This window comes from Diorhabda carinulata, chromosome 10, assembly GCF_026250575.1.
Source record: "Diorhabda carinulata isolate Delta chromosome 10, icDioCari1.1, whole genome shotgun sequence".
NCBI lineage: Eukaryota > Metazoa > Arthropoda > Insecta > Coleoptera > Chrysomelidae > Diorhabda > Diorhabda carinulata.
The window spans coordinates 16,146,115-16,171,490 of NC_079469.1; the positions used below are offsets into that span (position 1 = coordinate 16,146,115).

Genomic DNA, 25,376 nt, shown 5'->3' on the forward strand with positions numbered 1-25,376 from the left:
TATTTAAAATAACTTTTTATCGCAGACTTTCTGGTAGGAATATTTCGAAGAAATTGTGTACATACGGCTTCGGCCAATAGAAATACTTTTATATTTACGATTCGCTATTTTCATTGGTTATACAGTGGAGATGATGAGTCCACGTGAACTGACGGTTTGTTAGAATTTTATACGAGGAGTAAACATTATTTTTCATTTCTTAATTTGGTATGAGAGCCGTGCGTATATTGTTTCTCAAAATTTTCTCAATGATCAATGGTTTTATTAGTGATTATTTAAAAAAAACTATCAATAAGATTTTAATTAGAAGTTCCATTATTTGAAAGCTCGGTATCACTAAGTGGTTACCATTGAGACATGGATGAATTAATGATGATAAACATAACGCCATAAAATCAAAAACTCTACACCATAACATGGAGGAACGACCAAAAGATTTCTATTTGTAATGTATTATTAGTAGAAGCTGGATTATTTCGTCACCAGTTAGACGGATTCGCGGATTCGCGATTATCCGCACGATCAACCGCGTCCAAATGAACAATTAAATTATATCAAATGTCAAAATGGTAGCAATCAAAAAGCTGTCAATTTAATTTTAGGGGTCGTTCTGGATTAAGATCCGGAATAAGTTGATCTAGACAAAGTTCAAAGTTTAAAAAAAGTCCTATAAACTCTCTTTCGGCACCTCGTGCATAAAATAGATTTCTCTAAATTATTTAAACTGTGTTATTATTTCAAATATATTTTTTTTGATACTCGTGATAGTTGATGTTGATTTTTTATGGTTATGTGGCCATATTTTGTGTTTAAAACTAATTTATAGTGATTAGCAGGCGGGGGCGGGACAGGGATACCCCATTCTAAACGCTCGGCTACTTCTCCACCATTTTTTTAATTAGAAGATAAAATTTGAAGTTACGTCGATTGTCAATCAGTATTAAGGAGTTCTTCGCGCCCCTGGAAGCGGTTATGAGACCCTCCCCGTAAAGAGAGCCTTTCTTTACTTGACCTAATATAACCTAACTCAACATAACCTAACTTTCTTAACAGTTAGGCGAATAAATGATGACCGAAAATGTCACGTCGTAGTGTTACCAACTCTGTATGAAAATTTTGGGCTGAACAGTATTGTAAAAATCGTAACAGTAATGGTATTTTTGAAAAAATTTCATTAATTAAGACATAATCTGACCCCTTAATGATAAATGGCAACATTGGTCATGTATGACACAATACAAAATGGCGTTTCAAATAAGTTACGTTTCGCTTTACGTATAACTGAAAAATACAAATTTTTTAATTTCTCACAAGCTATTTATCGCCTCAGTTAAAAATTTCGTATTACCTTATGGACTATTTATATTTATTTCGATTGAAAGATTAGATTAAAATTTGCCAAAATTATTAATATCTTCAAAAATATTAATGTTTACGAGATAAATGTCCTAGTTCTCTGTAATTATCCTTGAGATTGAGATGTGCCAACAATTTCAGCCGACAACACGTGATATCTATTCGAATTAGAAAAAATGTTCTAATCTAAACAAACTCAGACGGACACACGATTTATGGTTTTACATAGTTTTCAATTACTTGACAAAAATCAATTCAAAATACAAGCGAATACATGAAGTTAAGATGACAGCGATTAATGTCACAAGCAGGGCCGCCAACCGCTCAGAACGAAAATCCGCTACAAAAATAACTGTAGAGTCGGAATTCTTCAACAATATCATAATGAAAAATTATGATACAAATGTTGTAATAGGCGTGGACTATTATAACTGAAATATATTAAAAATTTTTCATATATTATTTGTATTATTCAACCACAATTACAAACCAGGAATTTGAACATTTTGTCTACAAAAAAAAATCAATATTCAATGAAGTATGCTACGTCAGTTTCAGCTTATAAACCTCATATTTTGTTTTTAGAAGAAAAAATATTTTCAATAAAAGTTATTAGTATCTGTAATATTAAAAGGAGAAGCAGTATCCAGTATCCACTGCTACCCCAGAAAGGTCTTTCTCGAACCTAAGGAAACTGAAAAATTAATTTCGAAACACTACAATAGTCCAGTTCCCAGAGACCAAAAAAGGGGTTCACCTTACAAAAGGTGGAGTGGAAGATTTTATTTTTGTATTTCGTTTTAATGGGTTCAAAAAGTAAAATATAAAAAATGTGAGTAAATCTGAGCTCGGCACAACTTTTGGTAGCCGAAAAACTTTGAAATTTTCGGACATTTTTCAGATTTTTCGCAATATCTCGAAATGGAGTAATTCTAGCGAAAAACAGTTTCTATACAAAGTTGTAGAACATTCAATTCCCTATAAATTTCATATTCAACTTTTTCTTCTACGACCAATAGGGAGGGAGCTATAGCATCTCAAAGATATAGACCAAGGAAAACAAGTTGATACGTTATTTTGGATTAACTCTTCACCCTGTATACTTCTAATCGACTTGTGCAGATGACCTGAATTGTTATAGCAACCTTTTTTTCTCAATTAAAATAAAAATTATTATCCAAATGTGAATTATCATAGGATGTATCAGCAATTTTAGTTACAAAGTTACAATCAAAACAGCGACCAAAGAAAAATTTAAATTAATTGTATTAGCGACAAGATGATGATCCGACGTTCGTTATCTCTCATATCTCCTACATTAAAAAAATGAATGAGTCTCAGTTCGTAAATATTGCAACGGATGTAGTCTGGTCTGTATCGGTTGGGTATCTTCAACTAACGCACATCATCATGTAAAATGAAAAACTGTTAACACAAATGCTCTTATTAACTTTAGAATTTTTTTCCAAAAAGGGAAATTTTCCATATTCAAAAATAATTTACTACCAAAGGAATACACAAATATTTTCCTCCAAATCACAAATGTACAATTAATAGATTAATTTAACCCGGGAGAAATCGCTAGGTGAAATTTTCTCTCACCTGCAGATTTTTTTTTTGGCGCCAAATGTCTGTTTAGTTGCGTATCTCCGAGTGCGAGCGTTTATCTCAAAACGAGTTCCCGTGTCACAAATTTTGTTTCAGCTTTGAGATATTTTTTAAGAGCGAGTTTTGTGAATTAGAATTCTTCAATCATATTTCATTAAGAATTCTTGCAGCATTTGGGAAAGCTAAGTATAAAACTATCATGTTTTTTCCTGATTTTTTTTTAGTTAATGATTATTCTTCATTTTTCTAGTCCAACTATCGAGGCATGTCCAGTAGCCCGATAGACAGGAAAACAGATTAGATGATAGCATTCTGGAGCAGTGCCATCAGTAGCCCATAATTATCCCAGATTCAGGCGCTGGGTTTTTTAGGCCAGCCATATAAAGTTATCCTGAATTTCTATTAAATCTATCTGTCAGCAATCGCACTGCGCGCGGAAACTCTAACACCAGATGAACGAAAGACAATGTTTTCGAGTATGATTGCGATGCCACGTTGTTGTTTTTTCTCTTCCCGTAAAACAGTTTGAAGATATATCATTTTAAAATGACTAAAATTATCTTTCGATTGCTCAGAATCCGTATCGTAATTTCAGAATAATCACTTTCAGTATCAGTTTCTGTATCATCTAATTTGTTTTCCTGTCTGTCGGTGTACTGGGGACATTCCTTGATAGTAGGTCTTATCGGTTGAAAAACATGAAAAATTCTTCAATTTTTGTGATACGTGTTGTTTTACTGTTATGTAAAAATTTATCACATTTGTCACCTTTTCATTTGTAATAGTTTTTGATCCCCTTATCGTCCTCAATTATTAATAATAATTTGTTTCCTAATAGAGAGCGCTACTTTGATAAAAGTCGCCGTTTCGGTGAGATCAATAAAATAACAAGCTTATCACGAATCGGTAATCTATATTATTTTTAGTTATAATAATTATTATTAAGAAATATGTATCGTACGGGGTCAAGAAAGGGTTACTTCCAACAGATGCGCGTCGTTCCATTCACGGTCAATGATCGATATGTGTACCTAATAGTGACTTTTTGTCAGCTTTACCACAATTATAGATAAAATTTATTCTTGATTTCATCACCGACATTAATGAATCGTAATCGAATAATTATAAAAGGAGGAAATGAAATACAAATCCATAGTTTACATACCAACAGTTTTTCCTTCTAATTCGCTTTTAAGAAAAGAGGGTTTTCGATGATGATGATTGGATTGTGGTCAAACAAACAAAATAGAATATTTCACTATCAGAATGTAAAAATCACTTCTAACAATTATCGAAGTAGATTTTTTTCGAAATGCAATCAATAGTGAACATTCAAATTTGAATTTAGTACACAGTGAACCAAGCAAATTAACTCGTAATTTTAAAGATCTTCATGGATTAGTTTGAAATTTTGACAGAAGTTTAAAAATGATACACCAAGGGTGAATGCCACCCTTACGCGGGGTCGATAGAGATTTAAATTTTATGAAGAAAATGTAGAATTAAGTTTTTTGTTTATGTGAATAATTTCCGAGTTATTCGCGATTGAAAATTCAAAAAAAAAAACACGAAAAACTCGAAATTTACGCATTTTGTGGAAAAAATTATTCTTATCAAAATTGAAGCTTATAAAAAAAACAAAGAAATCAGTTTAACTTGAATTTTTTCTTTTTCGTAAATTTATGCAGAGATTTGAGCTCAAATAACGGAAAAACGATTAATTTTTCATAAAACATTGTAATGAACATTTTTAAAGTACTTTTTCAGACCTTTAAAATAACCTTTTATAAAACCGTCTAGCCCGAAAATTAAGCGAGTTATGGTGAAAATAAGTGAAGTAACTCGAATTCGAAAAACTAAACCACGTTTTTCGACATTTTTTCACGAAAATCTCGAAAATTACGCATTTTCTGGAAAAAATTATTCTTATCAAAATTGAAGCTTAAAAAAAAAAGATATTATTCAGTTTGATTTAAATTTTCTAAATAATATTCAGCAACTTACGAGTCACTTAAAACCAATTTTTTCTTTTTCGTAAATTTATGCAGAGATTTGAGCTCAAATAACGGAAAAACGATCAATTTTTCATAAAACATTGTAATGAACATTTTTAAAGTACTTTTTCAGACCTTTAAAATAACCTTTTATAAAACCGTCTAGCCCGAAAATTAAGCGAGTTATGGTGAAAATAAGTGAAGTAACTCGAATTCGAAAAACTAAACCACGTTTTTCGACATTTTTTCACGAAAATCTCGAAAATTACGCATTTTCTGGAAAAAATTATTCTTATCAAAATTGAAGCTTAAAAAAAAAAGATATTATTCAGTTTGATTTAAATTTTCTAAATAATATTCAGCAACTTACGAGTCACTTAAAACCAATTTTTTCTTTTTCGTAAATTTATGCAGAGATTTGAGCTCAAATAACGGAAAAACGATCAATTTTTCATAAAACATTGTAATGAACATTTTTAAAGTACTTTTTCAGACCTTTAAAATAACCTTTTATAAAACCGTCTAGCCCGAAAATTAAGCGAGTTATGGTGAAAATAAGTGAAGTAACTCGAATTCGAAAAACTAAACCACGTTTTTCGACATTTTTTCACGAAAATCTCGAAAATTACGCATTTTCTGGAAAAAATTATTCTTATCAAAATTGAAGCTTAAAAAAAAAAGATATTATTCAGTTTGATTTAAATTTTCTAAATAATATTCAGCAACTTACGAGTCACTTAAAACCAATTTTTTCTTTTTCGTAAATGTATGCAGAGGTTTGAGCTCAAATAACGGAAAAACGATTAATTTTTCATAAAACATTGTAATGAACATATTTAAAGTACTTTTTCAGACCTTTAAAATGACCTTTTATAAAACCGTGTAGCCCGAAAATTAAGCGAGTTATGGTAAAAATAAGTTAAGTAACTCGAATTCGAAAAACTAAACCACGTTTTTCGACATTTTTTCACGAAAATCTCGAAAATTACGCATTTTCTGGAAAAACTTATTCTTATCAAAATTGAAGCTTATAAAAAAACAAAGAAATTAGTCAGTTTAAATTAAATTTAAATTAAATTTTTTAAATAATATTCAGCAATTTATGAGTCACTGAAAACCAATTTTTGCTTTTTCGTAAATTTATGCAGAGGTTTGAGGTCAAATAACGGAAAAACGATTAATTTTTCATAAAACATTGTAATAAACATTTTTAAAGTACTTTTTCAAACCTTTAAAATGAGTTTTTATAAAACGGTCTAGCCCGAAAATTAAGCGAGTTATGTCGAAAATAAGTGAAGTAACTCGAATTTGGGAAAAAATAAATTTGACATCACGTGCGGCAAAATTAAAATTAATCGTAACCCATGTAAAATTATTTTTATTTAAGTCCTAACAACACGTTCCAAAAGTTTGAATGGTTTAGAACACGTATATTTTGAAAAAAAGTTGTTAAATGTGAAATTTTTTTTTTCGATTTTTTTAATTTTTTCAAAATATCTCAAAAACTATTGGATCAACGAAAAAATTTTATTGTAACTAAAATTTAGCTTTTATTTTACTGAACATTTTGCTTTTTTTTTAAACTCAGTAGCTTGAAAATTAAACGAGATATAAGCGTTTAAAGTATTGATTTCAATCCTAAGGGTGAGTCTTTTTTACCCTTTAACATCAAAATTCTCTGAAGAAAAGGGTTGCAACTCTCATGGTTTTGTAGATTATGAAATTCCCTACAAAACGAGGTATGGATGTCAAATATTGATTCAAATAAGCAGATATTTCACGAGAACCTGTTACATGAAATATTTTTTTCGTTAACGTACAGTTGATTGGCTTCTTATCATATAAAAATCATAAAAATGTCCTGACTCTACATATCAGAAGCTTCAAAAAAGTGTAAAAAATTCTATATTGGGCTCTATTGTAATTTTATTTGTAAAGATATTATGCAAAACGGTCAAGAATTATGGATATTACAAAGATCTACCACTTTTTTCAACAACGTTCACCTTGTATAATCAGTAATTTAAATTACGCACATTGTATTGAGAAAAACTTGCGAGTGAGCTATTTATGATTTGCATTAAAATCTTATGGAATTCCAAGAATCAAAACCCACGACGAAATAAAGTAATAAACACATCCGATATTAATTAAGTAGATTCTGAGGCACAGATAACTGTAACAAGTCGTGCAGACTGTCCGATGGAATGTTTGCCTACATTCATTCTTAATGCCCAATAGTTAATCAAATTATTCTAAATGTAATTATTTCATTCGAAACGACGAAAAGTTTCCTCAAGATGTCAGATAAAAATCGTGATCAAAAATGATGAGAGCAGTTTCTTCAACTGATTTAGATTCGTTAAAATAACTAGGCCCGTATCACGAATTGTTACAGGGTTTAAATAGAGACCGCGGGCATTTAAAGTAGAATAATTAAATAAAATAAAGTCCTACAACAACTCTTACCCTATAATATTAGTGTTCATTTGAGAAACACGAACGTGTTCTGCACACTCTTTCCATGGCCAACGACGACTCACTTTATAGCCCCAGCAGTCTAAAACAGTGGGGCGATTTCACTAGTGAAAAGTTCGTTGCAACCAGTCCAGCTCAATACATAACACAGTGGTTAGGTGCAGAGTAAATGGGTGATTCCGTTCTAACTGTGATTTTTTGTATTCAAAATTTCAAGATTTTAAAATTTAACTTTTCTAACTTTTTTATGCATATTATTCATCTATTTTACTGTAAAAATAAAACTCTAAGAGGAATTTACTACAACTTCAAAGTATCACGAGCAAGACACAAATGTCGGATTTTGAGTTCCACGGTACTGACTCATTTATCCACGGTACTGACATGGTAACTTAAGATATTAAACAACAAGTGCATCAATTTTCCTCAGTTTGATCATAAACATTAGAATTTATAAGGTAATTAGTTTAAATCATTTGTTACGACAAAAAAAATTAATAATTTATCGGTAAATTCTAGGAATGGACATGACACGGTACTGACATTCAAGTGATGTAGTATAAGTTTTCTTTAAGTGGCAAGTTATATTGTATAAAAATAATGTTTAAATATCTTAAGAATTATTCAATTAACACAAAATTTTTATTAATTGATTATTAATTAATGACTAGTACAAAAAAACAATACAGGACATTGAATATCACAGTTAGAACGGAATCACCCAAATAGCTTTTTTCGCGCTCAATTTATAATCTGACGTACGTAAAGTGTTATTTTCCTCGTTTCAATCGAAAATTGAATTGAAAAAAGTTATTCAATACAAATATAAGTACATGAGAAAGCTTTGTTTTCATAAAAAGAGTGTTAGTCCTTAGGTATTAATGGTTTGAGGGATAATAAGTCCATGTATTTTTGTTTATTTAACGGGATTTCTTCGGAATATAAATCCTTAAAACGTTGTGAAAAATCCTCCCATTTGTTACCAATAAAAAAAAAATTGGATGAATATTTATAACTTTGCAGATCGATGCGACGAAATTTAGCGATTAATTTTTCATTTAAATCTCAAAATCGTCAAAAATCGAATTACGACAAGCTGAATATATATATATATATATATAGTTATTTTAAATTTTCTTGGCAGTTATTTTTATTTATCGCAGTAAAACAAAGTTTATCTTATCTCACTTCTAATTAAATAAAAGGAGATTGCCGATTACCATCTGGTTCCGGTTAAATCATATTTGGGGAAAAAGGTGACATATACTAATTTCCGCGTTTTTACGTATATAAAACGATGTTCTCACGTGCACAAATATGTACAGGATTGGTTTTTATAAACTGTTATATCTGAAAAACTTCTCAAATGAAAGTTTCCAACTGAAATAATTGAAAAACAACTAAAAACCTGCGTACATATTGAATATTGTAGTAATTAACTTTGACCAAAATCACTAACTCATCCTGAAGATGTCAGCACTTATGAGTATGAGAAATATATTTGCACACACTTTGAGATATTTTCAACAAAATTTCAGCCGTTTTGAACGCTTAATTTCTGTTTGACAATCGTCGGAAATATTTTATTGAAAATGAAAAAGAAAACTATGTCGAGCTATCATTGAATATTTGTTTTTCAATAGCAATGTGTCTACATGACTGACGGAGGCGTTAGACACTATCATTTACGACCGTAAAATTTTGGACAACTGAATTAAAACGCAGCCAATCAGCTTGGCTAACGAAGAGACGGCCAAAAACTGCAACAACCAACGATATAATCGAATAAACTCACTATAAGGTAACGGACGATCTCAGATTAAGCTTAGAAAGATATGAAGAGGCTATCAGCATATCAAAAGAACGTGGAATGCCGTAATTACTCCCTTTAGACCAAAAGCGCTTCGATTCATAACTTTAAATGAAAACTAGTTCCACCATTACACTCCTGGAATGAAAAAACGTCTAGACAGTGGATTGCAAAGGACGTACCGGCCCTTAAAAAGGCAAAGACACTTTTCAAATACCAACGTTCCGGTATTAGAAGTCTTATTCACCCTTCAGGGGACTCTCATTCCTTTCAATAAAGATGTTGCCTTGGGAAACATATAGAAATCGCATTAAAGAAAATATGGGGATGATCCAATATCAAGATATGGAACTTGGCTTGCTCCTATTAACATACAAAGCCCATAATTCGGGTCGTTTTTCTTTATCCTTTCAAGAAGTTCGGCAAAAACGTGAAGGTAGTAATGTTAAGTAATAGTTCGAACTTCAGGAATCCAATGAAGTTACCGAACCCTATGAATACATATCAAAAACTATCATCGTTACTTTGATTATTTATTTGCTCGAAATTTACAGCTGTTTATATCAAATTCAAAAATTTCTAAAATTCATAAATCGTATGAACGATAGTTTGAATTATCTCTAATATTTCATCTCGGCTATTTTTTAAACGCTTAAACCGCTAAGAAGCACGTGCATGCGGTAAAAATTCGATGTCATACAATAAAGGACTTTTTGTATATCAGAATTATCAAAATATGTTACTAGTCTAGAATCCAAATCACCACAAAATTAAAGAAATAATGTTATATATCTAATATTATTGTTTACATAGGACAACCATCTCATTATTTGGTTAATAGATTAAGAAGTCATCAATACCAGAAAAAGATTGAATCAATGATAAGAACGATTTGATTAATTCCAATCTAATTTAGAATCTTATATTTTTAATAAATTTTAATGTGATTTTAATAAATTACAGGACTCTACATAAAAATTTTCGTTCCTCATCCAAAAGATTTGTCGGCAATACATGTTGTGGTATGAAGTTTACTTTTTTGATTATTATGATATCTAATTGAATACGCTTTTGATTTTTTTATAAATTTTGATACATCAGAAATATTGCGCGCTCAGAATGGGGCGGACATAATGCCGCTAGATGACGTTCAAGTAAAAAACAACAATCAGGTGTTGAAGTCGATTTATTCAAGTTTGAGAAGTAAAATACGAAATAGACACCTAGCATTTTTTATGGGATTATTTTGACTGTCCTCGGCATCAAGTGTGATGGTTCTTTTTTGTTCATAATCCAACACTCACTGCCATACAACACCCTTGGTTGTATAACTTGTAAATGCGTAACTTGGAGGCTCTTAAAATATCTTAAAAGTCTACTTAGGACTCCAAACGTTTCTTTTCGCTAATCTTTTGTCGATTTCCCTGGTTTCACCTCCTTCGTTTATTACTGTCACTCCCAGGTATTCGAACTCCTGGACTTTCTCAAGTCCATACTCTTTGTTTTGCTCCGTCGCCACTTGGTTGAGGCCATTCAGATCCCTTCCCATCTCCATATATTTGGTCTTTTGTTCCATTATTCATCTGCGTAGGCAAGGATTTATGTTTTGTTATTGTAAATCATCCACTTGGTTCGGATGGCGCTAATTCTCAGGATCATTTCTAATACAAGGTTAAACAGCAATGGTGATAGTGATATTTCGAGTGCTGCTAGCGTCTGGAACAAATCTTTTCTACTTATTGAACCATACGCTTGCTTGAAATCCACAAATAGGAGCTTCAGGTTTATCCTTGGTAATAGATATTGTTCTGGGTTGCGTTTAGTATGAAAATTTGATCACTAGATAACTTCCACTTTTAAAGCCTCCTTGATACTCGCCTACGTGTTTTCAATTGTAAAAAAATTATACTGTTCGATGAACTGATTATTTACACCCCTATTTTCCTTTACCCCGAACGTGCGTCCCAAAAATATAAACTTTAGAAAAAATCCGAACGACAATCAACAACAAAAAGACAAACAGGAAAAATATTTTCGGGTATAAGTCGAAAAAAATCGATCCTAGGAAAAAATTGATGGGAACCAAAATTGTAGGAAATTTAATTTTAAACAACTTTTGTGATAACTATTTTTCGTGTAATATTGAAAATAAACGAGTTATTCAAGAGACAAAAAATAATCCTTTAAATCCGACAGGGCCAAGAGTTTTATAGTGATTTTCTTAACATCTACTCAAACAAAAATAAAAAATTTGATGTTTGATTCATAAAGAAAACTTAAAAATTCATAAAATATTTATATTTAACATATCAAACAAATCTTTCTTTGTGCTGTTTATTATTTTTTAGTTTGAATTTCTTGTACTCGGTCCATAACAGTCAAAACATTTTTTGATACATTTAGTAATGAGTCTCCCTTATATGTATCATTTTTTTGTAAAAAAAAATGTGTAAAAAAGAAAAAAAATATTGATTTGTACTTGTATAGTAACGGTTTATATTTTATAATCTCTCAGGAAGCAACTGTACTAAAAAAAATAATATTCTAAAGATAATTCTCGAGAAGACCTTGATTTCCTTCGAGTGTATCGAACTTTAAATCGCACTTTTTATTGTTTACATCTAATGTGATTGTGGGAATGATCTACTTTTCATACATAATTATCTCCCCTTTTCGAAAATATATTATTTGATAAGACTAATGCGAAGGTACAACCCTTTATTTGCCAACGTCTTACATTCTACATAGAATAAACTGACACCTGGCTTACAAGAGTTTACATTTTCAATATCAACACACTTAAACTTAAACTATCTATTTATACCTCTGGAATATCTCTAAACGAAGTCTTTTTTCACGTTGTCGCCAATATATTTACATTAGTAGCTAATTTACTATACAAAATTAGGAAAAATCTTCCTAAAAACATTTTTTTAATAATGTGAAGCTTTCCACGTGGAAGTCTACTTGATCCAATCCTTTATCTTGTATTCTCAGTTGATAACCTACCAAATCATCAGGATCCTGATGCTGCTTCTCAAATATTTTAGAATGCATGTTATCTACACCCAATGGAGAAAGACCGGTCCAACTATGGTATTGAACGAGACTTTTCTGTAATTTTCTGTAATAAAATTCTAAGCCTTAGCCAACATATTCTCCTCTTAATTGGATCCATTTATTACAGCGAATCTGCAACCTCTCTAGACATTTTCAAAGAAATGCTGCAAACCAGACATCCACAGCTTTTATTACCTCCTCGTTGGAAGAAAATTTACGACCTATTAAACTTTTTTTCAGTTAAAGAAAGAGATGATAGTCGAACGGAGCCAAATCTGGTGAATAAATTTAGTAATTCAAATCCTAAATCACGAATTTTTTGCATGGCAACACATTTGGATAGTTTTCCGCGTCTTTTCTCATTAATTTTTTTCCCGTAGAGTGGTCAGTAATGTCGAATAGTGATCTCCAGTTATTGTTCTACCCTCTATCCAAAAAATCAATCATGATTACTCCATGGCAATTCCAAAAAACCGAAGCGAGAACTTTTCCAGCAGATTTTTGAACTCGAAACTTCTTAGATCTTGGAGAACCAGAGTGTCGCCATTCCATCGATTGTTGCTTGGTTTCTGGATCGTAGAAATGTACCCAAGTCTTATCCATAGTAACAAATCGTTTTAAGAAGTCTACATCGTTTTCAAATTGCAAGCCTTTGGTCAACATTCAAACATTTGGGGGGATCCATTTTGCAGCAATTTTGCAACTATATGATGAACGCGTTCGTATGAAATATTCAGTGCTTCAGATCAGATCCGTTTTAACCTAATTCGACGGTCTGATAAAATCAAGTCATGAACTGCATCGATATTTTCGGGGACTGACACAGAAACTGGTTTTCCCGATCGATCATCATCTTCAATGGAAACTTTACCTCTTTTGAAGCTTGTAGTCCAATTTTTCACGAAGGACATTGATCTCCAAGGGTATTAGGCATCTCTTCGTAAATCTGCTTACCTCTTAACCCTTTTAAATACAGGTAGTAGTTGACGATGGCTCGATACTCCAATTTTTCGATTTTCACAATTTTTGGTGGACATCATCGCATTGGAAATAATCCCAAAGCATTAACTGAACCATTAATGAGTTTTTCCACCCAGGGAGATTACATATTCCGTAGGAGTTACCTGAAAACTGTTACTTGTCATAATCTATGTGTTATACAGTTATGTCGTAATCAAACTGTACTATTTTTATGATAAATTAGTGTTTAAACAAGTTGAAAATCACTTTAAAATATCCTTTTATATTACTGGAGTTTAATAATAGGGGATGGCGCTGCTATTGTCAAATCCATATCACGTTTATGAACTAGTATCTTTCAAAAGACTATGTGTAAAATTTCATGATACTCCACGTTTAGGATTAGTCAAGGGCTCAATATTTTACAATGCAAAAAAGATGCACAATCACTTGCCAATTGAAATCAAATCGATGTCATATTTTCCCGCAGTTCGCAATAATTTGTGGGCATATTTACTGGAAAGTACCTTATACTTTGGTTATTTCTATGTTCGTTTTTTACTTTTTACAAGCTTTTGTCTACAAATTGCAACAATTTTTCGACAATAAAGCGTTTCTCTCACACACAATTACACCAGTTGCTAGTATAATATTTTGTTTGCGCCGGCCGTGTTGAAATTTTGTAAAACTGTCCTGACCCGTGTTCCAAATTTAATTTCAACAATCGTGTTATTTAACCATATAAAAATGTGTCTCACCATACCCGAGGCGCATTATTGCGAAAGGTACCGCCCCAGTCATGGTTTCTAATGACCCATAGAACCATTAGACGCCGCTGATATGGGCATGCGACTCTCGGTTCTATCGTGAGCCAATCTAGAGAGCTAAATTAATATCAGAGCTACGTTACGTAGCATTGGCGGCGACTTTGACCTGACCGCCCGTCGAGAACCCACTTGGTTCTCTATTGCCGTATCTCGAACGCTTGTGGGTACTGCTATGATATCCCGTTTTATGTTGCGCGTTAAATTTTTAATATATATCATATTATAACGTTGTATTATTCCATTGGTGTATTTTTTTTTTTTTTTTAAATTATTCCTGCATTGAACTTGCATTTGAAGTTAAAGGTTATCGTAAAATTTTTCGGAGCCTAAGATAATGGATTGAACTCTCCTACTACTTCTGGGAAATAAATCCGAGAATTAATTGCTTATCGAATGAATGGATTAAATGACAGTATTACTAATTTATTAAATTGAGATTAATTATTTCTGATTGAAATATATCGGAGATAATTATTATTATTATTATTATTATTGAACAATTTCCTGTTGGTTCAATATGTATATACATCCGGCTAATTATTTTTCACAACTTGATAAGAGACGAGCTCAAAGTTGCAAATATTTCAATCTAGCTTATTATTAAACAGGATCGGCATCAGTATAAGTGAGCAAACTTCCAAAACTTCATAAACAAAGTTTTAAGGAAGTTTCAAATTATTTCCTTTCTTTATACAGAATGCTCCGGAATTTGTTGGGTCGTGGTAGTCCTGCAAATGGGCCTCTACGACCAATCCACCTATTAGGAAACCTGAGAAGTAATTACACATCACTCCTATCCACTCTTCCCTTTTGGATATATCACCCTTAAAAGCTGGAGATTAAAATTGAATTTTCATTTCAGTACAGATCGAACGCGATGCTTCTACCCTTGCACGCTTTTGGTCAACATTCAAACATTTGGGGGAATCCATTTTGCAGCAATTTTGCAACTATATGATGAACGCGTTCGTATGGAATATTCAGGGCTTCAGATCAGATCCGTTTTAACCCTATTCGACGGTCTGATAAAATCACGTCTCCAATTTTTCACGAAGGACATTGATCACCAAGGGTATTAAGCATCTCTTCGTAAATCTGCTTACCTCTTAACCCTTTTAATTACACGTACTTCATGATGGACTCTTTTAATTTATCGCGTAGCTCTGGTTGACTTTTTTGACGTGAAACTTTACACTTACACTTCTACTAAGTTATTGTTCTTTGCTATGGTAACGCAATATTTTGTCCGGAAATCCTTCTATAATAATATTTCCTTTGTTTCAGGGTATTAAGCGACAACGACAAGAAACCGTTCGTCGAAGAAGCAGAAAGACTTCGCGTAATACACAAACGGGAACACCCCGATTACAAGTACCAACCACGCCGAAGAAAACAAAATAAAGGCCCGACGGAATCGATTCACCAACTGTCTCACACTCAAACAACAACATATACACGTACTATGAAACAAGAAGACTCGCCGTGCAGTCCAAGGAGCCACAGTTCAACATCTCCCTCGACGTGTTCCTCGCAACCAAACAGCCCTTTGATTTCTTCACAATTACTCAAATCTTGCGAACAACACAACTTCGACCTCGACAGTTATCAAAGGATACCGGAAATAGACAGCAGCTACATGACCGATGAATGCTTGGATAGCAGCGACTTCGATCAATATCTCCCCAACGAAACTTATCAACAATTCCATAAAGACGACACAAATAACAATTACAAAAACAAGAGGTTATGTACAGATTCGTCGATGGCTTCTAGCGACAATTCTTTCAACAGGTACCACGAATTGCAACCGAGTTCGGTAGTAAAAACGGAAAGGTACTTGCAATCTAATCCAAATGGTGTATATACATATCCGCCCGCGTCGTCCAGCTATTACGCGAACAATACCCAGTATTTACCTTCGTATCAATATTTACCTCAGAGGCCCATGTTCGGCGGCTCTTCGGCGGTTGGGAATTATTCTAGTATCGATGGAAACAACGAAACTTGGGGACATTATAGTGTGTAATACGATTTGTTAATCTAAAGTGATATAAATAGTTAAATATAGAATCTCTCGTTTTAAATTGCGCAGTGACAAAAAAAAACTTCTCGGAGATGTTTTATATTCGATACACAAATTTATTCGAATATATCAATCGTCACAATCTGGCGATTGTGATATCGAGGACTGTTTTTGTATGAGTACTAATTTCTGACTAGAGTTTTTTGGTGTCTAGAACCAAAATTTCTAGTTAAAATAACTTTGTTGTAATCAGTGATCCGAAATATCATTCTATTGTCACACACTGTACATGTTAATAATAAATATGTTGATGCTCCAAATCCCAGGGGTAGTGTTAGCTCATTCAAGGGGTTATTTTAGGAGTATTTTGGTTCGATATATTCGCTTCATTCCACTTCATCAAATAGAATCACCTCCTTTGATTATTTCATCGATACTTGGAAGAATTGAGCAATTGAGCAAGGTTATCTAAATGTCTTTTTACATAGAGGTTATATTTGTATATAAAAACGACCGAATACAATCATTTTTCTTCAAAGAAAAGCTGCAACGTTTGATCAAAGAACTCAGTTAATTTAGCAAATTTCTGGTCTGGTTCTATATCATTTTTAGTTCGCTCGACGTGTTGATTTTTGGGACAAGTGTGGGGGGTCCGTGCAGACGCTACGCGGTCAGTAGAGAGCGGGCGTACGCTGGAAGGCTCTCGCACTACACACTCCGTCATTGTTGACATTCAGGCGTCAGTCGGCGTTGTGCTATAACCCCGTGAACATGTCCGTCAATTATTGATGTTGAAGACGCTAGTGTTGCATAAAACCATCGGAGAATGAGTCGTGTGTCTTGACTTGATACAATGGTTAAAGAAAACCGTTGATTCACCATTACTGCGTGTACCAATCTTTTGGTAATAAAATTATTGTTTCATTTGAACTTGTCTTTTACTTATAGCGTATCGGAGGTTGAAAAAAAAACGGCCCTCGTATCATATATCAAAAATAATATAGCGAAACTGTATATTATATCAATTATGTCATGACATTTGTTATAGGTTATTGCTGATCCCTTGTTAGTATTCTAAAATAATTTTGCTATCGAGAAGTGATATTTTAAAAAATTAAAAATAAATCCACTTCTTATTTGATATCATTTATACGACTTAAGTTATCTATACATTACTTATAATTTTTGTTAAGCGTTCGTTTCGAAAATTTACTATTTTGCGTTTCATTTGACGTGCTTTATTTTTTGTAAGGTTATATTTTTAGAAAATATTTTTTATAAATTCAGTTGAATAAATTTTATTGAAGCTACTAGGTTTTTTCTCTTATCACCTACCTATGAAGGGGAGATATATACGTCTAGAGGAGATGACGAAAAATATCACGATTTTTTATAATTTAATTTCTGTATAATGTTCAATAAAACATAAGTGTACCTAATACTATGTAATTTTTATTCTGTTGAAATAAAATTCTTCCGGCACGCCTTTGGCACACTATTTTCAGTGTTTGTGAATGGATAACAATAGGATAAACCCACATATCGACCCCAAAACTCGGGTAGTACTACCTGCACTTGACAAAAAAAAATTTACAACGAAAACAATGCCAAACTATTAAAGTGGCTTAAATATTCGTTGGATCACTATGTTTTTGCATACCTAATGAGATTTTATTACTCTATACCTTTCTAAAATAAGCTATAACAACTTAAATTGTAGCAACGACAACCCAGGATTGTTCAATTATCGTAAAGGGAATCTAATACGGAGTGGACCAAACAAATGGAAGAAATTCGTTAATAAATATATGAAGGCGTGTTGGGACTAACTCTTGGACACGTCCATTGGTATTTTTAAATGAGTCTTTTAACAGAAATGCACAAAAATAACCACTGGGAACGCTTCTGAAAGGATTGTGCAGATTTATAAGAGGACACAGGCAAGAAATGAAAGAAATAGTAAAAGTAAAACATATGGGAATAAAAACCTGGATAGACTACCTAAAAATATTGTACTCACAAAACCAATTCACAACCAGACATCATAACTGAAGAAGAAACCAGAATAAATATAAAGGAAATGGAGGAAGCTCAGAGAAAGCTAAAAAACCGAAAGGCCACGGGCAGTGATGAAGATTGTCGGAAAGCAATGACCGAGCAGTTGGCACTGTTCACAAAAAAGTATCTGAAGAATGGAAAACAAGTATACTAATTCCACTGTTTGAAAGAGGTGACAGAAAAAAACCGGAAAACTATAGAGGAATCGATCTTTTAAACACTACTCTAAAAATGACAACCAAAATTTTAATCCAAGAACCAGTAGGTGATCCGTAAGCTTTCTTACAATCCCATTTATCAAGGATCTTCAGTCGTTTTTCTTTGAGGTCTTCGTCCTCTACTGTGGTCTTTTCTTGTGGTTCTCCTTGAGCTGGTTGAGTCGTAGCTTGATGGAGGATGTTAGAAGATGAGTCCGAAAAAATGTCCACCATCCCAAGTTCGGCATCAAAAGAAAATTTTCATTTATCCACATAAAAGTTGTTCCCCAAAAAGCTGGTCAGGTTTTTAAAATCAAGAATACCATTGAAGCTCAACTCATTTGCGGCGTAGAAAGGCTCTGAAACTTTTGCTGTTCTAATTATTTGTACATAAATTGTTCCAGACTTTCTTGCCCGTTTGACTGCTTTTTCTATTTACTGTATATACGCAATCTCCTTCATTTTGCGTATGACCAGTGACAAGAAACTTATGAGAAATGGAGTCAATGTTTTTGAATCTCCTTAAACACAACATGTACATACATCACAAAAACTCAATTGTTCTTCTATTGACCGCTGCAATTATTAGAAAAGAAGATGAATTTTAACTGCTTCTCCATTTTTTATATTGTAAATGGATAAATTGTACGGTAACAATTTCCTTTTGGAAACGAATGTGTAGATCGCCATGTCAAAAAAGCCACAAAGAATCATCCTGAAATCCCAGTTCAGCCGGCGAATGATCTGATTATAATAGATGTATAGCTCGATGCTTTGATAGAGTTAAGTAATCCGAAACAACCCTTTTCACATCGGCGCATCATCATCAATTACTTATTTAATATTATCGTTACTATAAATTGTCTGTGTTTGGTCTTTCTATCAGTTTTATAGATTCCACTTCAACTCCATTAAGGTATCGTCTTCAATACTTCGTTTATTCAATTTGATATTCGTTTAGTACGCCAGTCAGATTAGTGTAACTAATTGTAACTTTAATTTATTATTAAATCCCCAGTTTGCTAAATAAATTGTTTTTAATTAGAAAGTTTTTGAATTTAGAGTTATTTAATTATAGCAACATGGGGGTTTCTCACTAATTTCACATACTGTAGGTTTTTATTGAAAGTTTAAGTGGTAAATCCACTTTTCACAATTACATAACCTCAATTTACCAGAGAATCGAACTTGTATTGAATGGCGTATATCGTCTCCACGTATTGTCTTAATTTTATACACCCTATATATGAGAATCGAATTTTTAATTATTTATTTGCGTACGTCAAGTTGATTTACAAAAATTATTTTCTAAAGATGCATCCTACGCCACTGATTAGAGGCTATATAATGTCTGTCAATCGAAAAGAGCTCTCAAGTAGAACTAAAATTAAAAATATGAAAGTCATTGCGACGAACTTATGGCGTTGCTTCATTCAAAATACCGCCGTGTAAACAATCCAGAAAAGTTGAAGGTGTAGAATTTTAACCCACACACTTGACCCTCCATATTCATGTCACTTCATCAAATCTCAAATCATTCTTTAGCTTAAAAATGTTGAATACTCAATCATCGACTGCACTGATTGGGGTGGCCAACTTAAGGTTCTAAAATAGTTGAAGGACCGCACCTAAAGCTTTAGAAATTATGTAATTCCATTAAATCGAAATATATTTATAAATATACTCAGCCAACAAATAATTAACACTCTAGATTATTGGAATTGTTAAAATATAAAACTGGACTTCTTCACAAATAGAAAAGATCCAGAAACACGTTAATTTCTATATGTGGAAGTTCTATATTGAATCTGTAGTTTAGTCATGTCAAAGATACGTCCCGCGGGCCTCTTCCGGCCCGTGGGCCGTATGAATAAAGCCCGCGATCGCAATGTGTCACAGAAAGAAGAATCATGTTTTTTAGACCTTTTATACTTCATTAAATTCCTCGACGGATGTTTTAAATACTCTTACACTCAAGTATATAAGTAATTTCAAGGGCAGCGCGTGCCTAGACAAGCGCAAATAACCTATTATTTTAGTCGAGAAGGATAGAACCTAGAGTCTAGACTAGAACCTTCCTTAACCATACAAAACGGATGCGTCGGCGCGACGTGAGTCAGTTGAGTCGAGTAATCGAAGCTATACGGTTGGAGAAGGATTTTAATTGTACTGCGAAGTAGTGATTGTGAATTTGTTTGTGTAGTGCGCTTGAGATATCCATAATTGTTGTGTCGAGTTTCCATAATTGTTACGATTTTGGCATAATGTCATAAAAAAATGTCGATTTGTAATCGAACAGTTACTGTTTGTGAGGAGTTTATTTTGAAGAGACTCTATGATAGGAATTATAAATCAAAATTCGATTGTTACACTAAAAAAATAATAATCGACACATTGTCATCTTTACAATCGAAACTTTAAGGTCAACAATCGATGTTTACTAAAGCTAATACAGAGAACGAAGGTGTCATGGAATCAAGATTTATTGTTGCATTAGAAATCGCGAAAAAATCGAAACCTTTCACTGATGGTGATTTTATTAAAGACTCTAAGTTGAAAGTTCCATCTCAAAAGACACTGTTGCTTCAAAAATAAATGCTTTATCTCAAAATTTGATCAAACTTAAGGAGAAAATTAACGAGTTCATAAACTTTCATTGGGTGCTGAAGAGATACATTTACTGTGCTCGATTAGGGGGTGGCCGAAAAAAACACGAAAAAAATACTGTACACCATTTTAAAGTAAATGAGAATCGCTATCGTTTAAGATCAACCATAGCTTTGTAGGTCTAATAGGTCCCAAGATACAGCTCTTTTTCCAAAAATTTGAAAATTTATGTTTTGGCCATCTTTTGCACGAAATACTGGCTAAGCTATTGATCCCACGAGAAAGTCATGTCCAATGAAGTTGTAGAGCAGTTATTTAGCTACAATTTAAGTATAACCGCAACGCTGCAGAACGAATAGTTTGTAAGTTATAAGGAAAGGGAGCTCTGAACGATATAGCAGTTATCCTGTACAAAATTGCGAAGCTATCGATTAGAAATGTTGGGGTATTATTCGGGGATGCCAAGGGATCCCTATTTGATTTATTCTATTGTCGGAATGAGCATTAAATTCCCTTCAAATTTCACTAGTCACATTACTTTTTTGACCGTATAATTCCGAAGATACAGGCATTTCAAAATACGTCAAATTGATGAATACGTCATACTTTTCTTTTTTCTTCCAGCCTCCTTTTAACAGTTTTCACGTGTAGTCGGGAATCATCAGGTAACAAATCGAGCGTTTGACACTCATCACTATTCTCCTCAAGAAACGTGAAAGAAAAAATCGTGGTCTGGACTATTACTCCTTCGTCCATTACATAGTCCAGATCTGGCCCTCAGTGACTACTGACTATTTGCTGATCTCAAAAAAATGCTCGCCGGTAAGAAATTCCGAAAAATGAAGAAGCAATTGCTAAAACTAAAGACTATATTAAGGCAAAAGATGAATTTTTAAACAAGCACGGTATCGATAAGTTAGAGAAGCGATGGATTGATTGTATTGCTCTTGAAGGAGTTTGTGTTTCTCTTAGTATACAATTTTTTGATAATACAGTTTTTATCTACTTTTACTATTCCTCAGTAGCTGATTAGAAGATTCATCTACTCAATGGTGGTTCGTAGACTTACAGTTTGATGGTCACTGGTCTACAGTTATTATAGGATGTTTGTTCCATCGGTTTTCATCAAATTTTTCATCATGGCATCTCCAGTTTATTCTTGACCGTGGTTATTTAGTAGTGCTTCGTTTTATTTCAAAACTTCAACAAACAAAAAATTTGTTTTCTTCGAAAACGAAATTCTAATAATAGATTAAGCAGAATTCTACCAAATTTATAATATTAATCAATTCTCCAAACTACCAGAATTGAAAAAAATCATCAACCGTATCACTCCATTAAGTTAAAAGTCTCTTCATTGTCCTTCAAATTAACAAAAGTGTGTCAATGATAATGAAAACCAAATTTTTACGAGCACGAGTTCTAAGTAATAGTGAGAAATTTGATATTTTAGAAAAGTTTTTTATTGGTTCGTCATAATTAGGAATACCAGCTGATTACAACGGCTATGATAGATATCGGATTACATTTTCTAACAAGAAGCTGATATCCCCAGGACCGTATGGACTATAAGTATATTATGATGTTTTCGTTAATTTACTGGAACAATAAACGTGAAAAGACAAGTGACTTCGTATTTTTTAGAAACAGACTTTACTGAAGCCGAGTTTACACGCGTCAAGTAGCTAACGCAAGTTACTAAAGTCAATAATCAAAATTCTTCTACTTTGTTAAGAGAATTAGCAGCTGAAGATGCACCAGAATATAGAATATTGGTTGAGGATGAGTAAAGGACGGTTTGAAATACTTCTTCTACTACAAATTGCTCCTCAAATTCTCCCACGGCCACAGAGAGGTTATTTCGTGTGTCGAAAGCTGCAATCTCCAATTTCGTTCACACAAGTGTGTGATGTCATGAAAATCTTGAAGAATATATAAAGGTAAGTATTTTTCGAAAAATTTTATTTCGAAAAAGTTATCGAAGCATATTAAATGTTAGCAAATATCGACGCCAATTGATTCTTCACAACTAATATTTGCCGATACATCACTACGATCACCGGAATTTAATGGTGAGAAAAAATACTTGCTCAAGTGAAAAGAAATTGTTTTTATGCAATTGACTCAACAGTTTATTAAATTAGGTACTTGAGCAAGTAGTAAATCAAGTTGTTTCCACCATACAAGTAACTAAATTTAGCTGCTTGATTCAGTAACTTGATTCACACGTGTAAACTCGGCTTAAATGCAGTTTTTGAGAGTGAGTAGTTAGTAAGTCACTTCTAAAGTTACAAGTGTGAAAAAAAGTTGCGTAGAAGTGTAAATTAATTGATGACTCTCAAGATACAAAGGTTTCCACTCCAGGTTTTGTGAATAAAGCTTCCACACCATCATAAACAGGTACAAATGTTGAAGAATATTTAAAATGTCGTTTAGAAAACAAGGAAAGTTTGAGTTTTTTAAAGAAAATTTCACGATTCCAAACACATTTTATTTGAGGCTTTCTCAGATAAATTAACGAAAGAAGATAAAGTGCGGGAATGGAAAAAAATCCATGAAAAGGCTTTGGCCTTAGGTTTGGTACCAGCCGATAAAGATTTCTCCTACACTCGGGACACTTACTGGCAAAACCTGAAGAAGTACACCACGGCAGGTACAATTTTTTTACTATGCAAAATTATTATTATTTTTTTTTATTTTACAACACAATGAAAATAAAGTCGTTAAAAAACTGTAAAAAACGCTGGGATTAGACCGAAAAAAATTCACCAATTCACTCAAGCGAAACGTTTTGTACTTTATTTTATTTCAATTAATGCAATTAATGACAAGACTGACAATCTTGGGATTGACATTATTGGGCGGAACAGCCCCGCTATTACTGGGCTAACTTGCTCAGAGACGTGGATGGAGACCAGCAATCGAGGAGAAAAAAAATCAACCGACGACCTATTTGACAAAAAATTAAAGCTATCGATTGAAATTATGGAAAAAGAGTCCTACAAGAAAAGTTTGGAAATTTTAAAACTAGAAAGGGAACTCGGATTACCCCCCTCGGAGTACACTCCCAACGGAAGAATGTGCCTTATTTTTAAAGTTAAATTTGAAAAATTTAATTTTGATTTAATTACTAGCTAAATCCACATTTGTTCTTACTCTGATTATTCTACGACTTCTTCCTCGGGATATTTGACGTCTTCCATATAATTCACCAAATTCCTCATCAGAAGATTCCGACATTTTGAATAAAAGAATCAGTAATGCAAAAAAGGGAGAGAAATTGGAATAATTATGAGAATTATCAAAGTTACCCATGTTTTGGCATAGGTTAAGAAGTAACAATGTTACAAGTGTAAATAATGTAACTTTTGAAAACTACAATTTTCACTATAGTGAAAATCGACTGGTGAATCTGTGAACCACAAGACTTGTAGCTTTGTGTTCGTGAAACGCCTGTAACTCAAAAAGTTACAAGTGTAACTTGTGACTTTCTTGAAACAGGTCCCCACTTTAGGAGAAGTGGTCCGGTTTAGGATACTTTCCTCTATTATTTAAAATTGTAGTCGATTGTGAAATTTTTACAATTTTTGTATAGTTAAACCCGGAACGTCATTTCTTCTTATTAAATTTTCTGTTATGTGTCTGTATTTTCTGTGTTAATTTTATTTCCAATAGACTCTTCGACGTATCCTTCTGCCACGATACTGGATTGCCATCTTCCATGGCGCTTGTCACCTCCTGCATTTACTGAAATTGTTACCGAAGAACCTCTGAAGCAGTGACCTGTGTGGAGTTTTCTAATTTCAAAAAAAATTGCAATTGTCTTAGCAATACTACCGAATTTGTTAATGCCTGTCTTGTACATTTTCCGTGTTGGTAATTTGAAAAAAAAAAAACATTTTTCTGGCAAATCAATCGGTCGAAGAGCAGTTACAGTGAACGTTCTTGACTTTTTTATTTTCGTGTTATCTAATTTCACAAGTAAAGCTGAATTTGAATCGTCTAAATTATCGATGTTTTGGTTAAAAGTATAAAAAATCTATGTATCTGTGTAAAGTACAATGTAATTATTGATTTGAAGCTAATTCAAAATATAATTGACGTCTCTTCGAACACACGCATTCCTCGAATCAAGCCAAATAGTTAAAAAAGAAAATGCGACCAACAAAAAAAGTAGAAACTGGCATAAACCATTGGCAAGCGTCCGCATCAGCGTCCGTCCGCTTTCGACAAAGCCCACTTGTTTTAGACCAATGTTCTGTACAAATTGCACTTCTTTGAAGATAACTTTACTAAAAGCTAATTGCCATGCGTTGATTTGTAAACTGCTTTTGCCACCACTGCGTAAGTTATATACAAACTACCGTCGCTGATTTATGTCTTTCTCGACACTTTTTA

General features: G+C 32.9%; 1 protein-coding gene across 1 annotated transcript in view; it reads left to right on the top strand.

The window, feature by feature from the left end:
* LOC130898847 (transcription factor SOX-8-like) overlaps nt 1-17,426 on the top strand; it is a 32,609-nt gene extending 15,183 nt beyond the window's left edge. Inside the window, exon 3 of the mRNA XM_057808402.1 lies at nt 15,378-17,426. Coding sequence (XP_057664385.1) covers nt 15,378-16,119 — 742 coding nt within the window. The 3' untranslated portion in view covers nt 16,120-17,426. The remainder of the gene's footprint in view (nt 1-15,377) is intronic.
* The last annotated feature ends 7,950 nt before the right edge of the window (nt 17,427-25,376 follow it).